Source organism: Neodiprion virginianus, chromosome 1, assembly GCF_021901495.1.
Source record: "Neodiprion virginianus isolate iyNeoVirg1 chromosome 1, iyNeoVirg1.1, whole genome shotgun sequence".
NCBI classification, from domain to species: Eukaryota; Metazoa; Arthropoda; class Insecta; order Hymenoptera; family Diprionidae; genus Neodiprion; species Neodiprion virginianus.
In genome coordinates this window covers 10,349,957-10,370,247 of record NC_060877.1, presented here as the reverse complement: position 1 = coordinate 10,370,247, position 20,291 = coordinate 10,349,957, and the positions used below count along the sequence as shown (strand labels likewise).

At 41.4% G+C, this 20,291-nt stretch overlaps 1 protein-coding gene across 4 annotated transcripts in view; it reads left to right on the top strand.

Moving 5' to 3' along the window:
- Positions 1-20,291, top strand: part of LOC124310082 (mannosyl-oligosaccharide alpha-1,2-mannosidase IA) — a 274,724-nt gene that overhangs the window by 230,286 nt on the left and 24,147 nt on the right. For 3 of the 4 annotated variants that reach the window (XM_046773665.1, XM_046773667.1, XM_046773668.1), the window contains one exon: positions 19,002-19,217. In XM_046773665.1, the coding sequence (XP_046629621.1) occupies positions 19,002-19,217 (216 nt within the window). Of the gene's footprint in view, positions 1-12,587; positions 12,774-13,699; positions 14,213-19,001; positions 19,218-20,291 lie in introns of all 4 variants that reach the window. The other variant, XM_046773666.1, reaches the window with a different exon arrangement.

Genomic DNA, 20,291 nt, shown 5'->3' with positions numbered 1-20,291 from the left:
TCACATCTATGAGGCTAGTTTTCTCGACTTAGAGATTAAGGTAGACGTCTAACGATAAGTACAAAAATTAATCTCACAAATCGAGAAACAAGCAGAACAATTTTGCTCCATAAATAGAGCGTTCTTTCGTGCAATGGTTCTTCGAAACATTGTTACATGAATAAGTGTTGATAATATGAATAGAAAATCAATGCGAAATCGTATATGAAAGAGAATGATTTTTTTACTTACAGTTTAAAAATTCCGACTACGTATAATTTTTTTTTTTCTTTTTTGTTTTCTTATTTTACCTTCAAACAAAACGACGATATTAAAAGAAGCATTTTTCTCCTCTCGTTTTTGTTTCCTGTAATAATTAGTAGGTAATAATTATAAAGTCATTTCATAGCATGTCAGATATAATAATTTCCAATGAGTGGAGATTATATTCTATTACTTTTTTTTATAAACAAGAGAGTCCGTGCAGCGAAAATCGAGAGTAGACAGAGACCGTATAACAACGTGGTAACATATATAACTGTAGAAAGAGCAGGATTAACGATCATCTTCGAGACGAGTGTTGCGACGAAAATGAAGATAAGAAAGTTTGCAAAGCCATTACCCTTTCTTCAATGCCCTACCCCTGAAACGTTTCTCATTCGAACTAGTTGATGGCTAGAACGAACGAACGAACGAACGAACGAACAAACCAACCAACGAACTCACGTTGTATATATTCTAACATTTTGCTTTCATTCTGCGACTCGCGATTGCCTTTCGAAAAGTTTACCACTTGAATTTTCGTTTTGTTCCGAACGAAGAGGGCTGCACCCTGCATAGTCAATTGCAGCCTCGTCATCCTTTCTTCCTACTTTTTTTTGTACATCTACCTCGTGTAACAATTTTAACAGGATACGCGATACTGTGGATAAACTATCGTCGATTTACTTCTCTAGACTTTCCGTGTGCGGATTTGACAGAAAAGCTTCTTTCAAATTGAATTAGAAAAAAAAATAAATAAAAATGCGTAGATTTCTGCAGAAATTTTATGCAAATCGACTAAAAGAAATTGAATTTTATCGTTCAATAGTCGTACAAGGAAATTAATTTGTCTGATTTAACGCAGGCGTGTGGTATATGAACTAATTCTGAGTAAACGTTGGTTTTGTGTCGCGTGTGTGTGTGTGTATGTGTGTGTAAGGGGAGGTTTAATTCTCGTAGAAACGATTCGAGGGGGCGGAAACAACGCACGCGGTCTCGTGAAAAGCTGCAATCAAACTTTAAAAGCTTTTTAAGTAGCGAGTAATTCTTCCGCGTGAAAACACAGTGACGTATGTGCGCGTTATTTGCAAAAAAGGTAAGAGTACACCCGGTGGTTCGATAAAATAATCGCTTCCGTCCTCTGACTGAAAATTGCGAAATACCAAAAATCGAGTTTCACACTGTCGGTATTTTGCGGCAGCGTTTCTTGGGGAAATAAGAAAGATGAGTATAACGAGGATTTCAGAATGTTTATAAGCAGCTCCGTAGCTGAATGTAAATAATTAATACGTTAACTTAAGTCATTAACGCGTAATTGCTGAGCCAGCGACGAGCTCGCTGCTCTCCCTTACAGCCACACCTGCTGCTCGCTAAACGGGTGTATGGCTACTATAAAACGTAAAACCAAGCTAGAGAGAGGGAGAGAGAGAGAGAGAGAGAGAGAACTTATACGCCTCACCCACATTCCATGAACCCTCTCAACCCGCCAAAAATCAACACTTAACCGTGTGACTGTTTCATAGATTCATGCCTGTGTAAGAGAGGTTCATCTAGAACCGTGGATATCTTTCTGGAAACTCGCGGTAACGGTGATGATCAAAAATGCAGAATCGTTCGAACGAACTATGTAATCATTCCTTGGAAAATAATTCGTGAAAAAGTTTGAGCCTCGGTTGAAATTAATTTTGAATCATTCGTATTTTAACAACTTAATTGTTGGTTATATGTCTCGTACTATTCCTTTTCATCGTCAGAGTTTCGTTGTCGACTCATTAAAACTGAGGAAAAAACTCGGGCAGATTATAAACCAAACTAACTATTCTGTTCCTAGCAATCTTGTGTGATTTGCAATTGTTTGTAAAAAAATAATTCAAACAAATAGGCGAATTTTATCTCAAGGATAATTGACCGTTTATTTTTATAATAACATGAAATTGTCCCGCAACAACGACGCAAACTGCGTACACTCGGTATACTTTCTTATCTCTGTTATCCTTGTTTCGTTTATATCAGTATTATGTCGGTGTTCCTTTAACTCGGAATTCTTTACCGCATCGCGTTCGTAAAGCACGCAAAGCTTTGTACGAGAGAAAAGGGATAAAATACAAAAAAGGGTAAAAAGTAAAAACGCTATTTGCTGAAAGACATAAGAGGCATTGCCGGGTTTTTACCTCACCTGCCTTACATTGCGATAAAGAAATTATGCAGCACGAGGTTGAACCCAAGGTTGCGACAGGTTACGTCTTGAAGAAGGATCCGGCAATAAACGTACGTTTGGTAATAATTTCTGACCGAGCACGTAACCACATTTCAATGTTTTACGTGGCTTTTCCTCCTTTCACGAAACCCAAAAACGGCTGCCGTGACCTTTCAATTATCATTTTTCCCCTTTTCCAACCTTTCCGCTTCTTTCCCTTCTTTCACAATTCTCCGGCAGTGAAATTATTCAGTTCACGTCGTTCCCCGATCTTCGCGACGTACGTACATCTCGTTTTCCTACCGTCGCGTCGTCCTCGATCACATTTTTTTTTACTTTCACCCAACGATATCGGACCTATTTTACTCTTCAATACATTTTAATGAATTCGACAGACGCTGCCATCTTTGATTGGAATATATATTCGAATAAATTTCGATTTTCAAGTGCACTGCGTGTGATAGTAAAAGCATTTTATTGAATCTACGTCGATGCGTAAAATTTGCACACAATAAAAGGGTGGAAATAGCAAATTTAAAAAATGAATAACTGAACATTCGACAAGCTAAAGTATGAAATTGTTAAAGTAAATGTAAAAAATTGTGGAAAGATATAATTAGACACGTTTGGCTAATTTCCATATCTTTACTTTTAGATTTTTCGACTTTCTACATTTTGGAATTCGATAAATCAGGTATTCGAATCATTAAAAATTCGATATCCCAATTCTTCTGTGGTATACAGACATTCCATTTTTAAACCTCCAAGTTTTTCATCGAGAGAGTTATATGTGTAATAATTTAAAGATTAAATGGGTACGTTTGAAGTCTAAAAAATATCAGTCGCCAAATTCTATCCAACTATGTCTAAGATAACAAGACGACTTATTCGAACCGCCTATCTCTCGGAAAAATCCCAGGCAAAATTTACATCGCAGATTTATTATCTTTAAAATTTGTTGTATATTTTCCGGTATCGTGAAATTTATTGATCGATACTCTGATTGGATTTGAAAAGAATATCGCCGCTCCGTCTATTCGTGACTACGGACTCGTTGATGACCGCCGGTTACAGTTGGAGAGAAAATTGTATCCGCAGCGCACAGAGAACCGACATTGAAATTTGCACAAAGTAAAATGGATTCCTCGCGTTATTTGTCCTTACGAATCATTTCCAACCTCTATCCAATTTCCAGTTGGACCCGTATCTCTGTCGGAGGTCCCGTTTCAATGAATTTCAGTCCGTACCTCCCGTTCGGAAACGCCCTCTGTAGTTCTCTTTGTTTGAATGAAACGGTAAAAAGTAGACGGCAGGCTTCAGATTATTCCCTGCGTTATCCTGCGTCCGCAATCCGTCGTTTCATTTGGGTAGGTACGTATTCGTTGGGCATTACGAGCATTATACAACAAGAGCGAGATCCGGATCGATATCACTGATTCACAAGCTTTGTCAATTCCATCGTCGAGGGTTTTTTTTTCTTTTCCCCAGTCGACTTTCACCATGCACGACTCAATTTACGTCCGTTATCATTTTCAATCGTCACACTTCAGCTGCGGAGCGACGCTTCGTGCCTCTGACACCGGCTCTGACTCTCCTCATCCACTCTCGATACTCCTGACCGGTACGTTTCACGTCCGAATGGTGTATTAACAATATCGATTTAACGCTTATCCGTCGGGTTTGATTTTCCAATCTTCCGGTCGTCCGTGAAGAGAGAGGGAGAAAATATTAACAGAAATCTGCGGTCTGATCCCCCCTCCCCGCCGTATCTCTGATGCAACGGCTTTCATGTGACAACAGAAATCAGTTACACTCGCTAAACTCTGACCCGCTTTGTCATCCCGGATAAAAATTTCGTTAAATTAGTTTTGCCGGATGTCAGGATTCTGAGTAGTCGGTATAATATAGGGGAGGAGACCGGGGTACGACGGAACCCTGAAAAATGTTAACAAATATATGTATCTTTTTTTAATACTGATATATTATTAGAGGTTTGTTTGATATTCGTTGAATCAAAGTATGCAACATTCCTTTATAACAAAAGATTTTTAAAAAAATTATATTCTAGGTAAAGGCCATTTGCTCGAGAATACAAATTTTTTTTGTCATAAATGTATATTGATAGATAATCAATGATTCATGCAATACCGGTAGAATTAAAAGATGGAAAAATATTATAAAGAAAAATATAAATATATTATATAATAATATTTTTAGCGGGGATCCGTCGTACCCCGGAAAATCTTCTTTTTTTTTAAATTATAGCAAAATAATTATGAATTTGTTCGATCACTGTATTTGTTCGAGTACTTTTTATTCTCTAGATGAAACGAAAATGCAATGATGACTTTCAGAGATGAACAAAAAAATGAACCCGATCCACAGTCCTGTGAAATCATATCAGCTAAATTTCACGGTGAAAAATGTTTTCATTCACATAAATCGAGAATTTATTATTTAACAAACGGCACTTTCGGGAGCAGTGACGTGTAGGATAAGAAGGAAATATTTGAGCGTATGAAAACATATCTCAACTGCGAGTTTTACACTCTGTCGCATGCGTAGGGAAGTACTCGTGTGAATAAGTTTTATTTCCAATTTCTCACCGAGGAAAAGCTCTGTCAACGTTCGTGTATAAGATTCGAAAGGGGAGGAAAGAGGAATGAAAAAAATAATTTTATCAAGCTATAATTTTTCTCCTACAGGGTAAAAAATAATTTATTAAACATGAAAAATTCTTACCGTTGTAAAAAAATTTCCTTGCCGAGGTTATATTAACACTAAACAATTTTCCGATCCGATGAATTATTTTTTTCACCGTGTATCAGGTGTGACGCTTGCGTAAGAAAAATGACTGCGGCGTGTATACGTGTATAATATGTTGGGGGTTATATTCGAAGCGGTAAAGTAAGTGTTTTTCTTAAGTGAAGTGAAGGGTGGGTGGATATAAGCAAAGTTTTTCCTACGAGCGAGAGTTTACCTACCCGCGAAACCGGAAACTCTCATATTTCGCCTGGGTTTTCCGCTCCCCAAAGGGACAGGGGGCGGGGAAAATAAAGTGGTTGACAATTCAGTCGGGAAGTTTTTACCGTGAAAGATGACACGTGTAGAGGGCCTCGTGCTCTAAAATGACCTAGGAATTCAATTGGGTCTCGTATGAGCTTTGGGAATATGTACCCGCTCAGTCCCAAAAAATCTTTCACACAACTCTGTTCGTGAAATGAGAAGAGATTGTCCCTTTCGATCCTCAGTAAATTTGACCTATCTTATTATCTCTGATTCGAAAATTTGCTTGCAATAAAACTTTGGTTTGTAGGTACCGTGCATGTTGCATGAAATTGCGAAAGTTTTTCGAAGTTGACGCTTCCGATACTGCGTCACTGTTACATAACACATTGACACGTTGTAGATACATATTGTATATGTAGGTCAAAACGAAAGTTAAATTTGATATTTTAATATGATAAAGAAACCTTAAATCGAACAACTTTTTCTATTGATGCGAGGTTCGAATTTGATTTTAGATTTAGAGAATAGTATTTGATTCTGCAGACGTCGCTACTTCTTTTATGACACAGAATCAGCACCGCTGTAATCACGGTTCGAAGCCAGATTTTCTGGCTTGAATTTTATGCTAGACTCCATTACCGTAGTTTCGAAGTGACTTGTTTTTGAGGAAGCCGGGACATCCGCCAACGAATCGTACGTCCATCAGTAATGAAAAACGTGCCGATGCCTTATAATTAATACAATGAGTAGACCTTGACCGGGAGACATGAATGATGGGGCGAAGTGATCCGAAATCTAGTAAGACGGGCCGACCTGCGGAAGGAGAAAAAGAAGCCGAAAGAAAAAGGAAGAATGAAAGAAGACGCGTCGAGAAAGATAGTGAAAAAAAAAAAAAAAAGTTTCTTAGAATCCTGGGCACGACTATCCTGCGGGTCCTCCTTCTGTCCTTCTGTGTTCCGTAGGAACGTGGAATCAATCACTGTTAAGCGTAATCTATCACGTGCCAATCTAACGAAAGGACGGCTATCGAGATTTCAAGACTTATAAGCGTCAAATTTCGATGATTGATGATCAATAAAGAGCGGATGGAGGACCTGCAGCAGGTTCGTTGAGATATTTCGTTCAAATATTGAACCCGAGTCGGAGAGCCGCATGTAAGTCGTTCCAGCCGATGGAAAATGATGAAACGAAGGCGCCGCTGGTTACGCGATTCACCCTGAAAAGTCGGGCCGTACAATCTTCTCTCCCCCCATGCGAATTGGTCCTTTCGTCAAGGGATTATTTCGTCGAAATAACGAGGGGGCAAATCGCGGTATAGAATGAAAAAAAGAATCAATTTCCGTTACGCCAACGACGAGCGGAGTTTCGCGCTTATTATAAATGCGGAGACAAAAGGAGATCATTAATCATCTTCTCGTTGCCGATATCGAAGAATGTTTTGTCCCCGTAATAAATGTTGCACAAGGTTTGTTGGGGTCAGGACCCCCTGTCGCGGGACCCTGCATATTGTCCCTTTCGGATACGCGCCTTCACCCCTCCACGTCCTTGTGTACCTGTCTCGATCCTAAACGATTATTCCTCCGGGACTTTCGAGCTCTCTATAGATACATATATGTATATATGTCTCCTTTGAGAATTTTTCGAAATTCATGTTCAAGGCGCTACAACATTCCAGGGAGAGGAGTTACACGTGTCCTTTCGCTCGCCCTCCACCACACTCTGTAACCCAAGGTACACTACGCCTTCGCTCGTGTATCCTTCTTTTTGTAGACTTTCTTCCTCGGAGAGGAACCTCTTCGCATTATATAGTAAATAACATCAACGGGACCTCCGGACCCGCCGAGCATTTATTACCCTCATTTTCTACCACCGCTTCAACGAATTTCTATGCGACCCCGTCATGGAGCACGTTTTAAACCAACTCCACATGTCGATTTCATCCGCTCTTCAATTGCGAGGACATCTCACTCCAGACACTCGTTTTCAATCTCATGCATTTTTTCTCCTTATTGTCGGACCGAAAACACACGCTGTATATTCTCGCGGCTACTACCTTAGTGCGAGTTTCATCCCTTTAGAACGATATTCTACGGTTTCGTTTGTGCGGATATGTAGAAAATCCCGTACGCATACTTACATGGCCGTTAGTTAGCCTCCGAGGTATGAAATACCGGCGTAATCTCATAAAGTGGATTATCACCACTCCTGATCCACCAGGTTGATTTCGGTCTCTAACTGAGACCTTATGTTTCCAGGATCGAGGATTAATATCGACAACGAGAAACTGAAACCTTATTTGTAGAGTTGCTTGTCGTTTACGCATCTGGGATAAATATTTTCACGATTAATTCGAATAAATAATTATTCAGCTTGGCGATACACTTTCAAACGTCATTCGTACAATCGATGTTTACACTTTGAAACAACTGCAACAGGACAAAGACAATGGTTAGAATGAAGGTGGCAGTGTAATTATTCATTTGATAAATTCCAGTTCTCGCCTTTAGCGGAAGACGCAAACCACAGAAATTCGAGTATGCTCGTTTTTTCAAAACCATCCCGAATTCCATACTTCAATGTTAAACTTTCAACAATTTATCGCAATAAGGAGAAAATAGCAGTACTTAAGGACCTATGCAGTATTGAACTTTTCTGATTTACTTCGATGAACCGATGGAGACGTTTGGTGTAGAAGCTACTAAAACGAGTCAAAGAGGTATCGGTTAGATTACAGCAAATAAGGATAGGTCATCGACCTTCACCTACCAAGTCTTTTTCTCATTAGTCCGTCTCTATCGGACTTGTTTGTGTACCTATACCTACTCGTACCTCGAAGCCGAGTCCGGTCTCCGTGGACTACGGTGTGACTCGACAAATTCCAATGCCTCTTAACGTCGGGTTATAAAAGCGCGATGGTCATTGTTGGCTTTGCAATCATTTAATCTTTATGCAATTAGATAACAAGCAACAACGATCCACGCAAAAGTAGTTTTATCGTACGCCGAGTATTTTTATTACCGAAACAAACCATCGCTCGGTTTTTGCTTCACGCTAAAAGTATATTCACCGAAACACTTCTCGTTTACTTTTGTCCAAGGAAACAGTCCACCGTGTTAATCGAAGTTCGGTACGTTTCTGAACTCGGTTTAATTACGTATGAATGCACCAACTCGTCAAATGTTCTCAAGTAGATAATGTAGTTGCGGAAAATCTTTGATTTCAGAAAAGCTCAGACTTCCTTTGGTCGCCCATTTTAGCTGGTGAAATGAAAGCACATGTACATTTATAGAAATTATAACGATATGCTTGAACCGGCACCTTTTCATACGTTCTACTAGAATAATTAATCGCACATGTATGCTGCTTGCAATTTTTATCGGTGAACTTTCAAGCCAGCTTCACTTTAATACAGTCGGGTTTCTAACGAATATTCTACCACTACCGTGCAGCCGTGCTACCCTGCTTAGTCCCGAAAGTTTCACGTCAAGAATTACCCACCTTAAGACTTGAGACTTGGGACTTTACCTACCTTCATTCTTGGGCGCCATCCGCGTGGGTGGCCCATCGGCTCGTTATTAAAACAAGCCTACCTTGGCCGCTTAATAGCACCTGCGCAAGTCTGAACTTGGGAGCTGTTTTGACTCTACTTTGATGAAGTCCGGTCGAGATCTCTTGGTACCGCGACTATGACTGGCTATAATCGTTTGAAAAGTTAACTGACCCGAAAGACGAACTCCTATCAGTCATCCATTTGATCGCATTGCAGGAGATGGATCGCTTTTCGATCCCATTTTTGGGCATAGAGCGTAAGGTGCTAAAGGCAGTAATTATCAGTTCCGCCGCTCTGATGTGCGGGTCACAGTCGGCCTTTCATTGCTGAACAAAGTCGAGCAAAGTGGGCCGACGTAGGACAAAGAAAAGATGGAGACGAAGCGAAGCGCAGATACAATACCGTCTTATATTACCTATATTGTGTGCTTGCCGGCCTAAGGTCAAAGCTCGAGGTTAAAGCACAGCGTCATTTCCTGCAGGCAGGCACCTCGAAAACACTGGAACTGAGAAATGAGCGGTCTGGACGGTTGACAGAAATCATAAGGTAGATCGTAAACTTCCTTCAGAGTTTCGACTAGACGATGCTGGCCGTTTAATACAATCACTCCGAAGAAAGTCTGCTGAGGTACTTTGTTTCTACACTGTTACTATTCTGAAGAATTCTTTCAATGACGCAGCGATGCGGCGCTACATGGCATTGAACCCTATCCAATACCAAGAGACAGGGTACGTGCAGCTAGGCAATTATCGAAAAAACTGGACGCTTCTATGTTTCCATGGCAACTTAATAACGTCGTATGAAAATTGGAGTGGAAACTGGCTTATTGTACTCTCACGCGAGTATACAGAGTGGTTTTCATCTCGTCTCGCTGTGCTCTTCTGAGATTGATACACTTTAACGTAAAAAATTGCTTCCCTTCTACATCTTCTTCTCGCGTGTTGTACCAAGTTTTTCAAAACCTTGTCGTTCTTCAACACTTCCAACGCCTCCTCCTCAAATTCACTTTTCGCATATGCGTTTGGTTTGGATTTTGGCGCGTTGAATCGTGTCTGAAAAAATCTTAATCATAGGTCGCGACGTTTTGATGATGGAAAGAAGCCTTACCCTGGATGTACCCTACCCAAGTCGAGTTATCGATCACTCAAATTCTCGCAGCACCAACGCGTCAATCTGTTGCTTCATGGGCCTTTTTAGTGATAGTACGAATTCCGCTCGTAGTTGAGTCCTTGAGAGCTAGAAAAGTACGGAGAAAGGGGAAGGAAGTAAAGAGAGATATATATGTATACACATAGACCGTGATACCGGAAACTTTTCTACCAAAATGTTAGCCCGGTGCCAACAACTTCTACCGGCTGACGCAGCGGTTCCGCCGGGTGTTTACACGTCCATGTCCATTTTGTGGTTATGCGGTCTTCAAAGTCTGCGGTTTCAGCAGTTCCACCTGACTTTACGATTGTTCCCAGTAAATTTACACCGAGTTAGTTGGCCACTCCGTCAATCCGCAGCTAAAGCCGCCGCCCGCAAGTTTCCAGAAACCGATTTTGGTAAACTTCAATCTACCAAAATCTGCTTAAATAACGAATCGACCCCTTCGTCGCCCACGGTTCCAAATTCCCAGGCTTATTGACTTTTCAACGAAATTTCCAGGTCCACTGGTGTAGCAATAACCGGAATGATTAGTCATCAAGTTGCTAATGATCCATGACTGGTTTAGGTTACAAAAAAATTTGCGTCTCTCGCAGATTGCTTGGAAAGCAACTGGCGTCTTGGGTGCAGACAGTGCCACTTGTAAAGATTCCCTTGAGTTAATATCCATATTTTTTTTAGTAAGTATCCCTTGTTTTTATTCCTGAGAAAACGAACTAGATAACTTTCTCACAGCGGCCTGCAGCAGTTCACATTAACACTGTACTGCAGCACAGAAATAAAGGTAAAAAAATACGACAATGTATAACCAACGTTCTGTGAAATATGTTTCTACCCGCGAGATCACCGCCAACCGAAGTACGAACCGGATTTACTGATTGGCCTCTTGGCAAATCTCCACCGAACCGTAATTCAAACGAACATTTGTCCACAGCCAGCGGTTTCGACAAATCGTCGACCTTGAACAACGTTACAGTCGTCGAAGAGAAGAGAAATTCCAAACCAACAAAAAAACATCGACTAATCACTCCAAATGTTACAGCTGAGCCTATAGCGCGTCCCTATGATGGTTTGAAAACTTTTTTGAATCCCGGCTCACCCTCGTCGCTGTAAGTACGGGTCAGCGAGAATTACAATCGACCCCAACTGGTCATTAAATTATTTCGAAAAAGTGAATAACACGTTCTTTTTTCTTCTCTAACGGATTGCTTTAGTCGGAGTAGGCAGGAATAGAAGTGATCGTGCCGAACAGTGAAAGCTGACCCCCTCACCTAAAGGCTGCTCGTACGCGTGGCGTGGCTGACCTTTCAGTGTCTCTCGTTGACCTTTCGACAGATTCGACAATGTCTCCGGGCAGCATTGGACTCGCGTCCTTGACTGCCATTCCGAATCGGACATTGAGCAATCCGAGTAGAATCGTGGAGAAAAAAGAACGAGATTCAATCGAGTTTCGCAACGATTACAACCATTCACCGGAGTCTGTTGGGTATTCTGTTTTACGAAAGAGAATCTGGAATTAATACATCCTTAGTGGAGATTATACAAACTTGACTGTAAATAATCTTCCTAAAGCTTTCTCGATTATGCTTCGCGAGCAACTCCATTATCGGATTTACTTCAACTCCTCGTCTTCCTTACGTCTGTTTGTAAGAAACGTTGGGCCGCGGGCAGTTTGTCGGAGAGAGACTTTGAATCATGCCTTGGTACACGATGTCTCGCGGCTGGTACGGAAGTCTCGGTCCGACCACTTGTACGAAAAGTCCGACAGTCACAGTTGGTCGGTCCGCGGAGTTGTAACGAAACTGAGATAGATAGAGATTACACTGGGTCCATAACGCCAAGGAACAGCGGTCAGTCCCCGAAGAACATCCACCGAGGTTAGCCACTAGGCATGAAGAATTCCAACGCGGTTGTTCTCAGCCCTATTTTCTTCCATCAGTCGGCTCCTTCCGTTGGTCCAGAAAACCATTCTACCGTATCAAACCCTCATTACTTGACGAACTTGGAAAAACTAACAGAGCGTATCGCGACCACGCGCTTCGTCGTCTCTGCAGACCTCGCTGGTACTTAGTTCCATACCTACTCTCGAGTCACCGTTTGTTCCACAAATGGTTTTATTCGCGCGTCATGAAAACCAACGCAAACACAGCAAACACAGATTCTCTGTATTTCAACTCACGTCACTTCCACGCTTTTGTGTTTGGTACACCTTACGTAAGTACGGAGAACCCCGCTTTTATACCACGTTTCGTTGCATTTTCTCAAACGATTCGTTTGCGCATGGAATACGGCTTCTGTTGAGGTTAATTACCGTTGGGTAGAAACAGTTCTTTGATGATACTCCCCGCGGGAACGACTTCCGGACAACCGGAAACGGCGATAATGAACTCGGAAAATATATCGTCGGTACAACTCCCATAACTTTGATTCATTTTTCCACAGCTTGGAAATATCGAATATCCTTCGAGACGTTTGCGGCTAATCGAAGAAACGTTATAACATTTGTTGCTGCCGAAGGTTCCTTGTCGCTAATCGTAAGCCAGCCACGTGATTGTCTCTAATACAGGAAATAAATTTCCGAAAGCTGCTCTGGCAAGAACTGCTGTGATAACAACAGGTGGTTGACAAGTGAGTGTCTGTTTTCTTGGCACGTAGGTATAACGTTTGCAATATATCTCATCACCTTACTGTAGAGTTTCAATTATCTTTAGCGTGATATTATTTTTACCCAGCTTCTTTTCAACCGCTGTATTTTATTACTCATTTTAATTACAGTAATATGAAATTGAGTTTGTAAATTTGTCAAAGATTTCAAGTCATGTTTCTTCAATTATTTGAAAGAATTGTTACCTAATCAATATTTTTAGTATCTCCAAATTATCAGTCGTCGTGTAGTACGATAATTATTATATAATAACTACAATAACGATCTACTATCTTAGTGACGGTTGATAATAAGTAGGTTGAAAGAATTTTTAGACAGATACGCAATCTTTTTCGATCGTACGTTTGCTCTGACCGATAGTTTCTACTATCATTAAATTCAAACTCCGAATTGAAGATAAATGCACTACTTTTCGAATGTGTTATGTGAAACTTGACGTGAGATAGTTAATTTGCGATGAAAAAACTTTGGTTTACAGTTGAAAAACAAACTAAGACCATATCACGATATTTTATAAATTCATTGTAGTATCAACGTGGTATATATTTTACTTCCCAAGATCGGATGTAAAACATATTACGATTCTCTCGCACTATCGTGGAATCGCTTATATTATGAGGCTGAAGTTGTTAACGTTAACGTAACGAAACATCAGGGAAAAAATCATTATGGCGCTTTTTTTGAATGACTTTAAAAGAGTTAGCTTTTCAAAATAAGAGTATTTTTTGATCATGGTTTAAGTAACTAACTTCACCCTCATCTTATTTGACCATATGGACCGTAAATCGAACGTCTTCGTAAACGGTTCTTTCCTATTTCCGTTTTACCGCAAGACTCCATTCATAAGTTATGCGCTATTTGCGAATGAAAACTGAATCCTTACACACAGATACGTGGAAAAGTTCGTCCGAAACCGTGAAACGCGACTGTCAAGTAAATACAAAGGGCAGCTTGACTTCTTGGCGAAGGTTAACCGTTGCCAATCGGCAAAATTGGCGGTCAAAATTCCTGTTTCACAAGAGCGAACGGCACGTGTTGCGGCCTAGAAATGAGGCTGATGCAAAGACTCGCGATAAGCGGACTGCTGTCCGTTATGCTGCTCGTCCTCCTGACCGGAACCTTCGTAACTCGGCGGGATCTTGGAACCGTCGTTGATCGAGGCGTTGCTCCTGCGGAACAGTTGCCCGCAAAGATACACGCCGGATGGGAACAGGACAACGCAGTTCCCGAAGAGGAATTTCGAGTGGAGGACAAGGACGTCCGGAATCGTGATGAGGAACTTGGTCCTTCGGCCGTCGGCCCGGCTCCTGCCCACGTCATAGGGCCAGCACCGTACAAGATCAGACCGCCGAACCCTCCGCTCGACGACGAGACGAACCAACGAAGGGAAAAGGTCAAAGAGGTAGGTGAACGGAAGTCTCTCCCTTTCCCGGGACGATATCCTGTTTTCATCGGACAGTAGGTAGACAGATTGGAGGGATTCTAGATCACCAAAATTTTCCCATCAGTCCCCAAATCTAACTACAGCGTATTCTGGTTTCCGACGTTTCGAATTGCCCGCCACTGCGCATGCGCACCTCTCATATACTTCCGCGCATCCTACGTACGCACATTTTAAATTCCCCGCCTTTGAGAAAAATTTTGGTCATCCAGCAGCTTCTATACTCCATCTACTCCGGTTCTCATTGACAGATTATTTTTCATCGACAATTTGTCACTGCAACGAGTCGCGGAAAGTAAGTAGAAAAATCCTGAGGCAGTAATTGCTCAATTTACGATCATCTGAGGAATCTTCAACCCGACTCTTAACGCCTTTTCTATATCGTCGCGCGCCATCTTTGGCTGCGGATTCCCAGTGACGACCATCTTTTTTTCTCCACCACTTGCAGCGCCTTCTTTCCGCCAGCCATGAGCTCATGACGTGAACTGCATTAGGCAGGTATGTACCTATCTTTCGTATAATTATAGGTTATTTTCTATATACCTTGCATACTCGTGTACGAGGCAGCGGAGCGCGGAATTCCAGGACATTTACAGAGGCTGCTATGCGCTGTAAAAGAAACGAAACTTCACCATATATACACGCAGAATTCATCCCTGCTCCTCCGCACGCATTCCAATAGTAATTGTAAGTATACTTCGAAATCTTTTTATGGGAAATTGATTTTCAGTAATCTAGTTTCAATTCTACCCCCTTTATTTATTTCGCGCTTTTTACAAAACCTGTTGTTGTAGAAAATCGCGTTAATTATCACTACTATTTTGAATATTTTTATTTCTAGACGGGTAAAAAAAACCAGTTCAATTAAACTAGTATAAAAGTTATTTGACCTTTTGTTCCTCATTCGATGTCATTGGATAAAAAACATGATAAAATCGTTAAGAATCCAAACGTTATGAAATATTGAATGTCTCGAATCTGGAAAGACGAATGGATTATTTCTTCTTCTGAAATTGAATAACAAAAATGCAAGTTTGATTTACATTTTATGCTTGAAGTAATTTTTGAAACCCTTTTATTTTTAGTATCCTTTTTTTCTTCAATATACCCTAAAATCCAGATTTTAAACCGTGCGATCCTGCTTAATGCTAATAGCATTCTTGATGCCCCAGAGGCTCGTTATTATACGCGTAGCAGAAAATCCAACGTCAAAGACGGAGAATATATTTTTTACTAATTAAGAGAGTAATCCGACGGTGACCTGCCATCACCCGAAGTTAGGAAACGTGTGGAGCTGATAGCGCCTAGCAATTACATTAACATGGTTTAAAGTGTATTGACGCTAGCTATAAGGACGAAGTAGAGAACGATTCTTATCGGTTGTATCGTATTTTCTCGATCTCCTTTGCGGGGCGCTTTCCAATCCCTCAGAAAGCGTCTAATTTGATTGGTTAGTCGAATAGCGATAGCGAGTGATTGAGGTCAATGTAGTAAAAAAAAAAAAAAAGACGCGTGAAATATTCCAAGTTTCGCGTTCGTAAGTCATCGTACTCGTCACTTAATTTTCTCGTCAATGCAGCGCTAATCCGTCGCGTAAACTGAAAACCCGGGCAATTGCTGGATTCTTGAGTTTAGGATGAAAGGCGCTGGGTGATATGATCGTAATTCCTCGGTGGTGCGGCCACTTACCCTCCATCCCTCCATCTCTTCATCCCTCCGTAGGTACGTACACCTCCTCCGGCCGTCTTCTCCACCAGCGTTTCGGATCATCGAATTTTACAAAGGGGGTATTATTCTCTATCGAGCCTAAAGAGCAGGCTCCATTCTCACCTCTCACCCTCTGTGATCCGGCCGACATTCAGCCACCGGGTTTCTGTCCCTCCTCCTCCGTTTCATCGCACTTCGTCGAGTCCGCGAACAATGCAGAAGAACTGAGCGCCCCAGCCGTTAATGAGATGCTAATAAATAAAGGAAGACACCGCCACGCCTCCGCAGCAACGAATGCTGCCGCTTTCCGCTCTTCTCGGCAAACATCCGGACGGTGCGAAGGGTGGTTCCTTCGTTTCAGATACCCGGATATGGATGCAGTGGAAGAGATGTCTCAGGCCCACTTAGCAAAGATTAATTCACGCTATTAGCTCCAGAGAGGACAATGCGAGGCTGAGGACTGAGGGTTCGGGGTTCGGGGATTCGGGGTTGAGGACTGAAGGTGGAGGGCAGAACTCGGTTCGCAATAACAAACAAAGCCGTAATTATACCTCAAGTGACGAGGCGACGGGGTGGAGAGATCGCAAATGGCGAATTCCGGCACGACACCGTTCTGCCCGGCTTGGTCCCGAATCGTCGGAGGTTCCCAGGGTGTCGGTCGAATCCTATCCTCCACCCCCGCCTACGTCCTTTGCCTTTTTTTTTCAGAGCGAATATATTCCCACCAGGTACACAAGACGGAGGCGGTGGCAGGGATCGGCGACTACAGCATGCCAGATTCAAATCGCGGTACACAATAACAGCCGCTCCAAGTATGCGGTTTGCTTAATTGGACAGCATGAAGAAACGAAGGAACGGCAAGGCCGCGGTGTTTCTCTTCGGGGATGAGAGGGAACGTTTCTCGATATTTTTTTAGTATAAATTACTTTGTCATCGCTAGCTACTTAGGGTGGTGTAAACCATCCGTGGGGACGAAAGGTGGGGTCGTTATAATTTAGCGTTTTATCAAACGTATTCTCAACCGTTACAGATTTATTTAATTTACTGTTAATTAAAAAGTTTTGGTAAACTTTCGTGTATGATTATTGGCTAGGTTAACTTGAATATTAGAATCAGAACAAAGTGTTCGACTAATTGGAATCTCGCTAATAAATTAATCGAGGTATTCAATTGAAAAGAGCCAGTTTTAAACTCCTCATTGATAGCCATTGATCGGTAGTTATAATGAGCTAAAATAAGTTTGAGAAAACCCGGGAATTCCCGTTCCAAGAAATTCTGATTCCTCGCGAAAGTAATTCAGCGTGAGAGAAGCGAAGCACCGATATTTGCCCGGTCTATAAAAATAAATTCAATCTGATTCCTTTGATCACGTTTTATGAAAAGCGGCGGTACTAGTCCCTGCATCTAGCCAGACATCTCCCGTATTGACTTCGTGATAAATTTGACGGTCGAAACGGTCCTCGTCCCGTACGCGGTTAGCTCTCGAGAGTCCTGGAGGGAGGAGAGCCTCGTTACCGGGCACTATAATTGGGCGCGTCCTTGCGTGAAGACGAAATCATTCTTGGGGACGCGCGGTGAGCTTTATAACCCAGAAAGTAAACCCAAAGGGTCGTCATTTTACGCTTAACGAACAAGAAAAGAAAACCAGATAGAAGAAGACGTAGGAGAGAGAAAAAATTGGCGGTATGAGAATCTACTGTCAGACTGTGTTTCACTTTCCCTGCGCCGTCTTCTCATTTTCTGTTGTTTTTTTTTTTTTTTTTGTTCATCTCTATCAACATATCATCCAACTCCCTTCCAGTTGCGTTCCACTCACCAGTCTTGACGTCAATTTTGCAAACGATGATTATTATTTGTCCGAAGAAGAGCCGCAGCTGCGTTACGCGACGAAAGACTGAAACTTGACGTTTTTATTCCCGCACGGACGCGTTTTGCCAATTACAGATCTCTCTCTCTCTCTCTCTCTCTCTCTCTCTCTCTCTCTCTCTCTCTCTCTCTCTCTCTCTCTCTCTCTCTCTCTCTCTCTCTCTCTCTCTCTCTCTCTCTCTCTCTCTCTCTCTCTCTCTCTCTCTCTTTGCAAATCATCTACTTACCGCTGCGTAATCGTCTTAAAACATTCAGTGGATATACCGTGTGGCTTGATTGACGTGAAAAACTGATCTATACGATAGCGAGTCTCGCGTTGTCCGTTTATTCAATTACCGCTTCTGGTCGTAGGTGCAACTATACGTAAAATGTGCTTTATTTATCGTCGACTACGTAATTGGGTTTACCGCCACGATTAAACTAACGGCAAATTTTATTACCTCCGGCTTACTTGACAACGCCAATCTAAAATAACGCAATTATTTCCCGAATGCGAGACGGTTTCGAAATCCAAAAATTTTCCGGCTTATCGAGGTAAGTGTTGATTACAACAGAGACTCAATTAATTTTACAGTTCCGGAATTGACGGAAGCGCCAAACTGATTTGTCAACGCTAGCGAGTCGCATAAATGTGGAAGAAGAACTGAGGTATCGTAATATATTATATTATTGCGCACTTTTATCGTTTGCTTTACTTTACATCACAAACCTCGTGGAAAATAATATTTCCTAATATTTTTAATTTTCTCGTTCCATCGATATAATGCGTTGTTTAAAAATCGTGTACCCGTCATGCACGTATAGATCTTCAACAAGGACACTTGACGACGGTAAGCCGCAACGATCTTAATCTGAAATTCATCCTCCGTGATTACTCTCAATTAAGTGCTAATTGCTAGAATTTGTCAGCCCGCAAGTATGCTTCGCCCCTTTTCCCGCCTTACACCGTAAGCCGGCTAATTAACCGGGGCCAAAGAAACCGGAAGGGCGAATTTTAAGTAAGAATATTGAACGGTCGTAATCAGTGTTTGTTTATTTTTTTATTTTTTTTTATTTTTTTTTGTTTTAGGGAAAATCGATCTCTTTTATCTTCACCTAGTTATTGCGTAGGAATTTGTGATACCACTCGTGCAAATCAGGCTTCTAATCGAATCGTTTGAATTTTTTCACTTAACAGATGATGAAGCATGCCTGGGACAACTACGTGAGATACGCATGGGGGAAAAATGAACTACGACCGATTTCGAAACGCGGTCACAGCGCCAGCATCTTCGGGGCAACGAACATGGGCGCCTCGATCGTCGACGGCCTTGACACTCTGTACATAATGGGATTCCACGATGAGTTCAAACAGGGTCGTGACTGGATCGCTGAAAATCTGGACTTTGACCTGGTAAGTCTTCATCCTAGTATCAAATTCAGTGGAAAAGTTTTGTTCGAATAACCGTGGTTTTTTTGTTTTTTTTTTTTGATTTCCTCAAAAATCGTGAGCGCGTGAACTTTCAGAGAATTGATTCGGTTAACCCTTTGAGTCTCACGTTATTGTGCTGAGTCATCTTTTACAAATACAACACGCGCTGATTACAAATCCAACATCGAATTTAAAAAATTTAACACGGCAGGTCCAATACTGTGAACAAAAATTTCAAATTTGATCGAATATGGTCAAAAAATTGTACGCAGCGGTTTTTGGTGCCGCTGATTAGATTCGCCATACTCGACAGAGTTATTTTCTGCGGATTCGATCGAATTTGAAGTTTTTGTCCGTCATATTGGATCCGACATCCCGAATTTTTTAAGTCTGATTTCAGATTCGTATTCAGTGAACCCAAAAACTTACAAATTATGTAAAACACGTACACGTGTATAGGAGTTCCTTTCTCGGAAATGAATTACTCCTTCAATTTTCACGATTTTTTTTCAATCAACTTGTTTCCAACCATAATAATTTGCATTATTTCACAACAATTACACTCGACTATTGAAAACCTATCGTTATACTATCAGAACTAGCAAAAACCGCAAAGAAATATGTTGAAAAGTTCTCGTAACTACGCGAAATATGGATATAAAATAGACGGTAAGAATACTTACCACTACGACTCAAAGGGTTAATCTTCTCGCTTCGTGAAAGAAAATTAAAAATTAAATTCAACGGTACGTTTGCAGAGCAGAGCTCGCATGTGCGTTCTCACATGTATAATCCGTCTCTCTATAATCTAAGTATCTATAGTAAAAAAACGAGAAATGGCTGAAATCAAGGAAAAAGAGAATCGTAGGAAAAAAAGCGGCTGGAATACGACGGATTACAAATGGCGATGGTATTAGCGAGATAAAGAGTTCAGGTATAGGATTGAAACGAAAGGGTCTGGACTACAGGCTTGTTGACTCCCACATAAAACCTGGATTATACTGGTACGAGACTTGCTGTTTGAATGAAAGAAAAGGGAGATGTAAAAGTAACGAA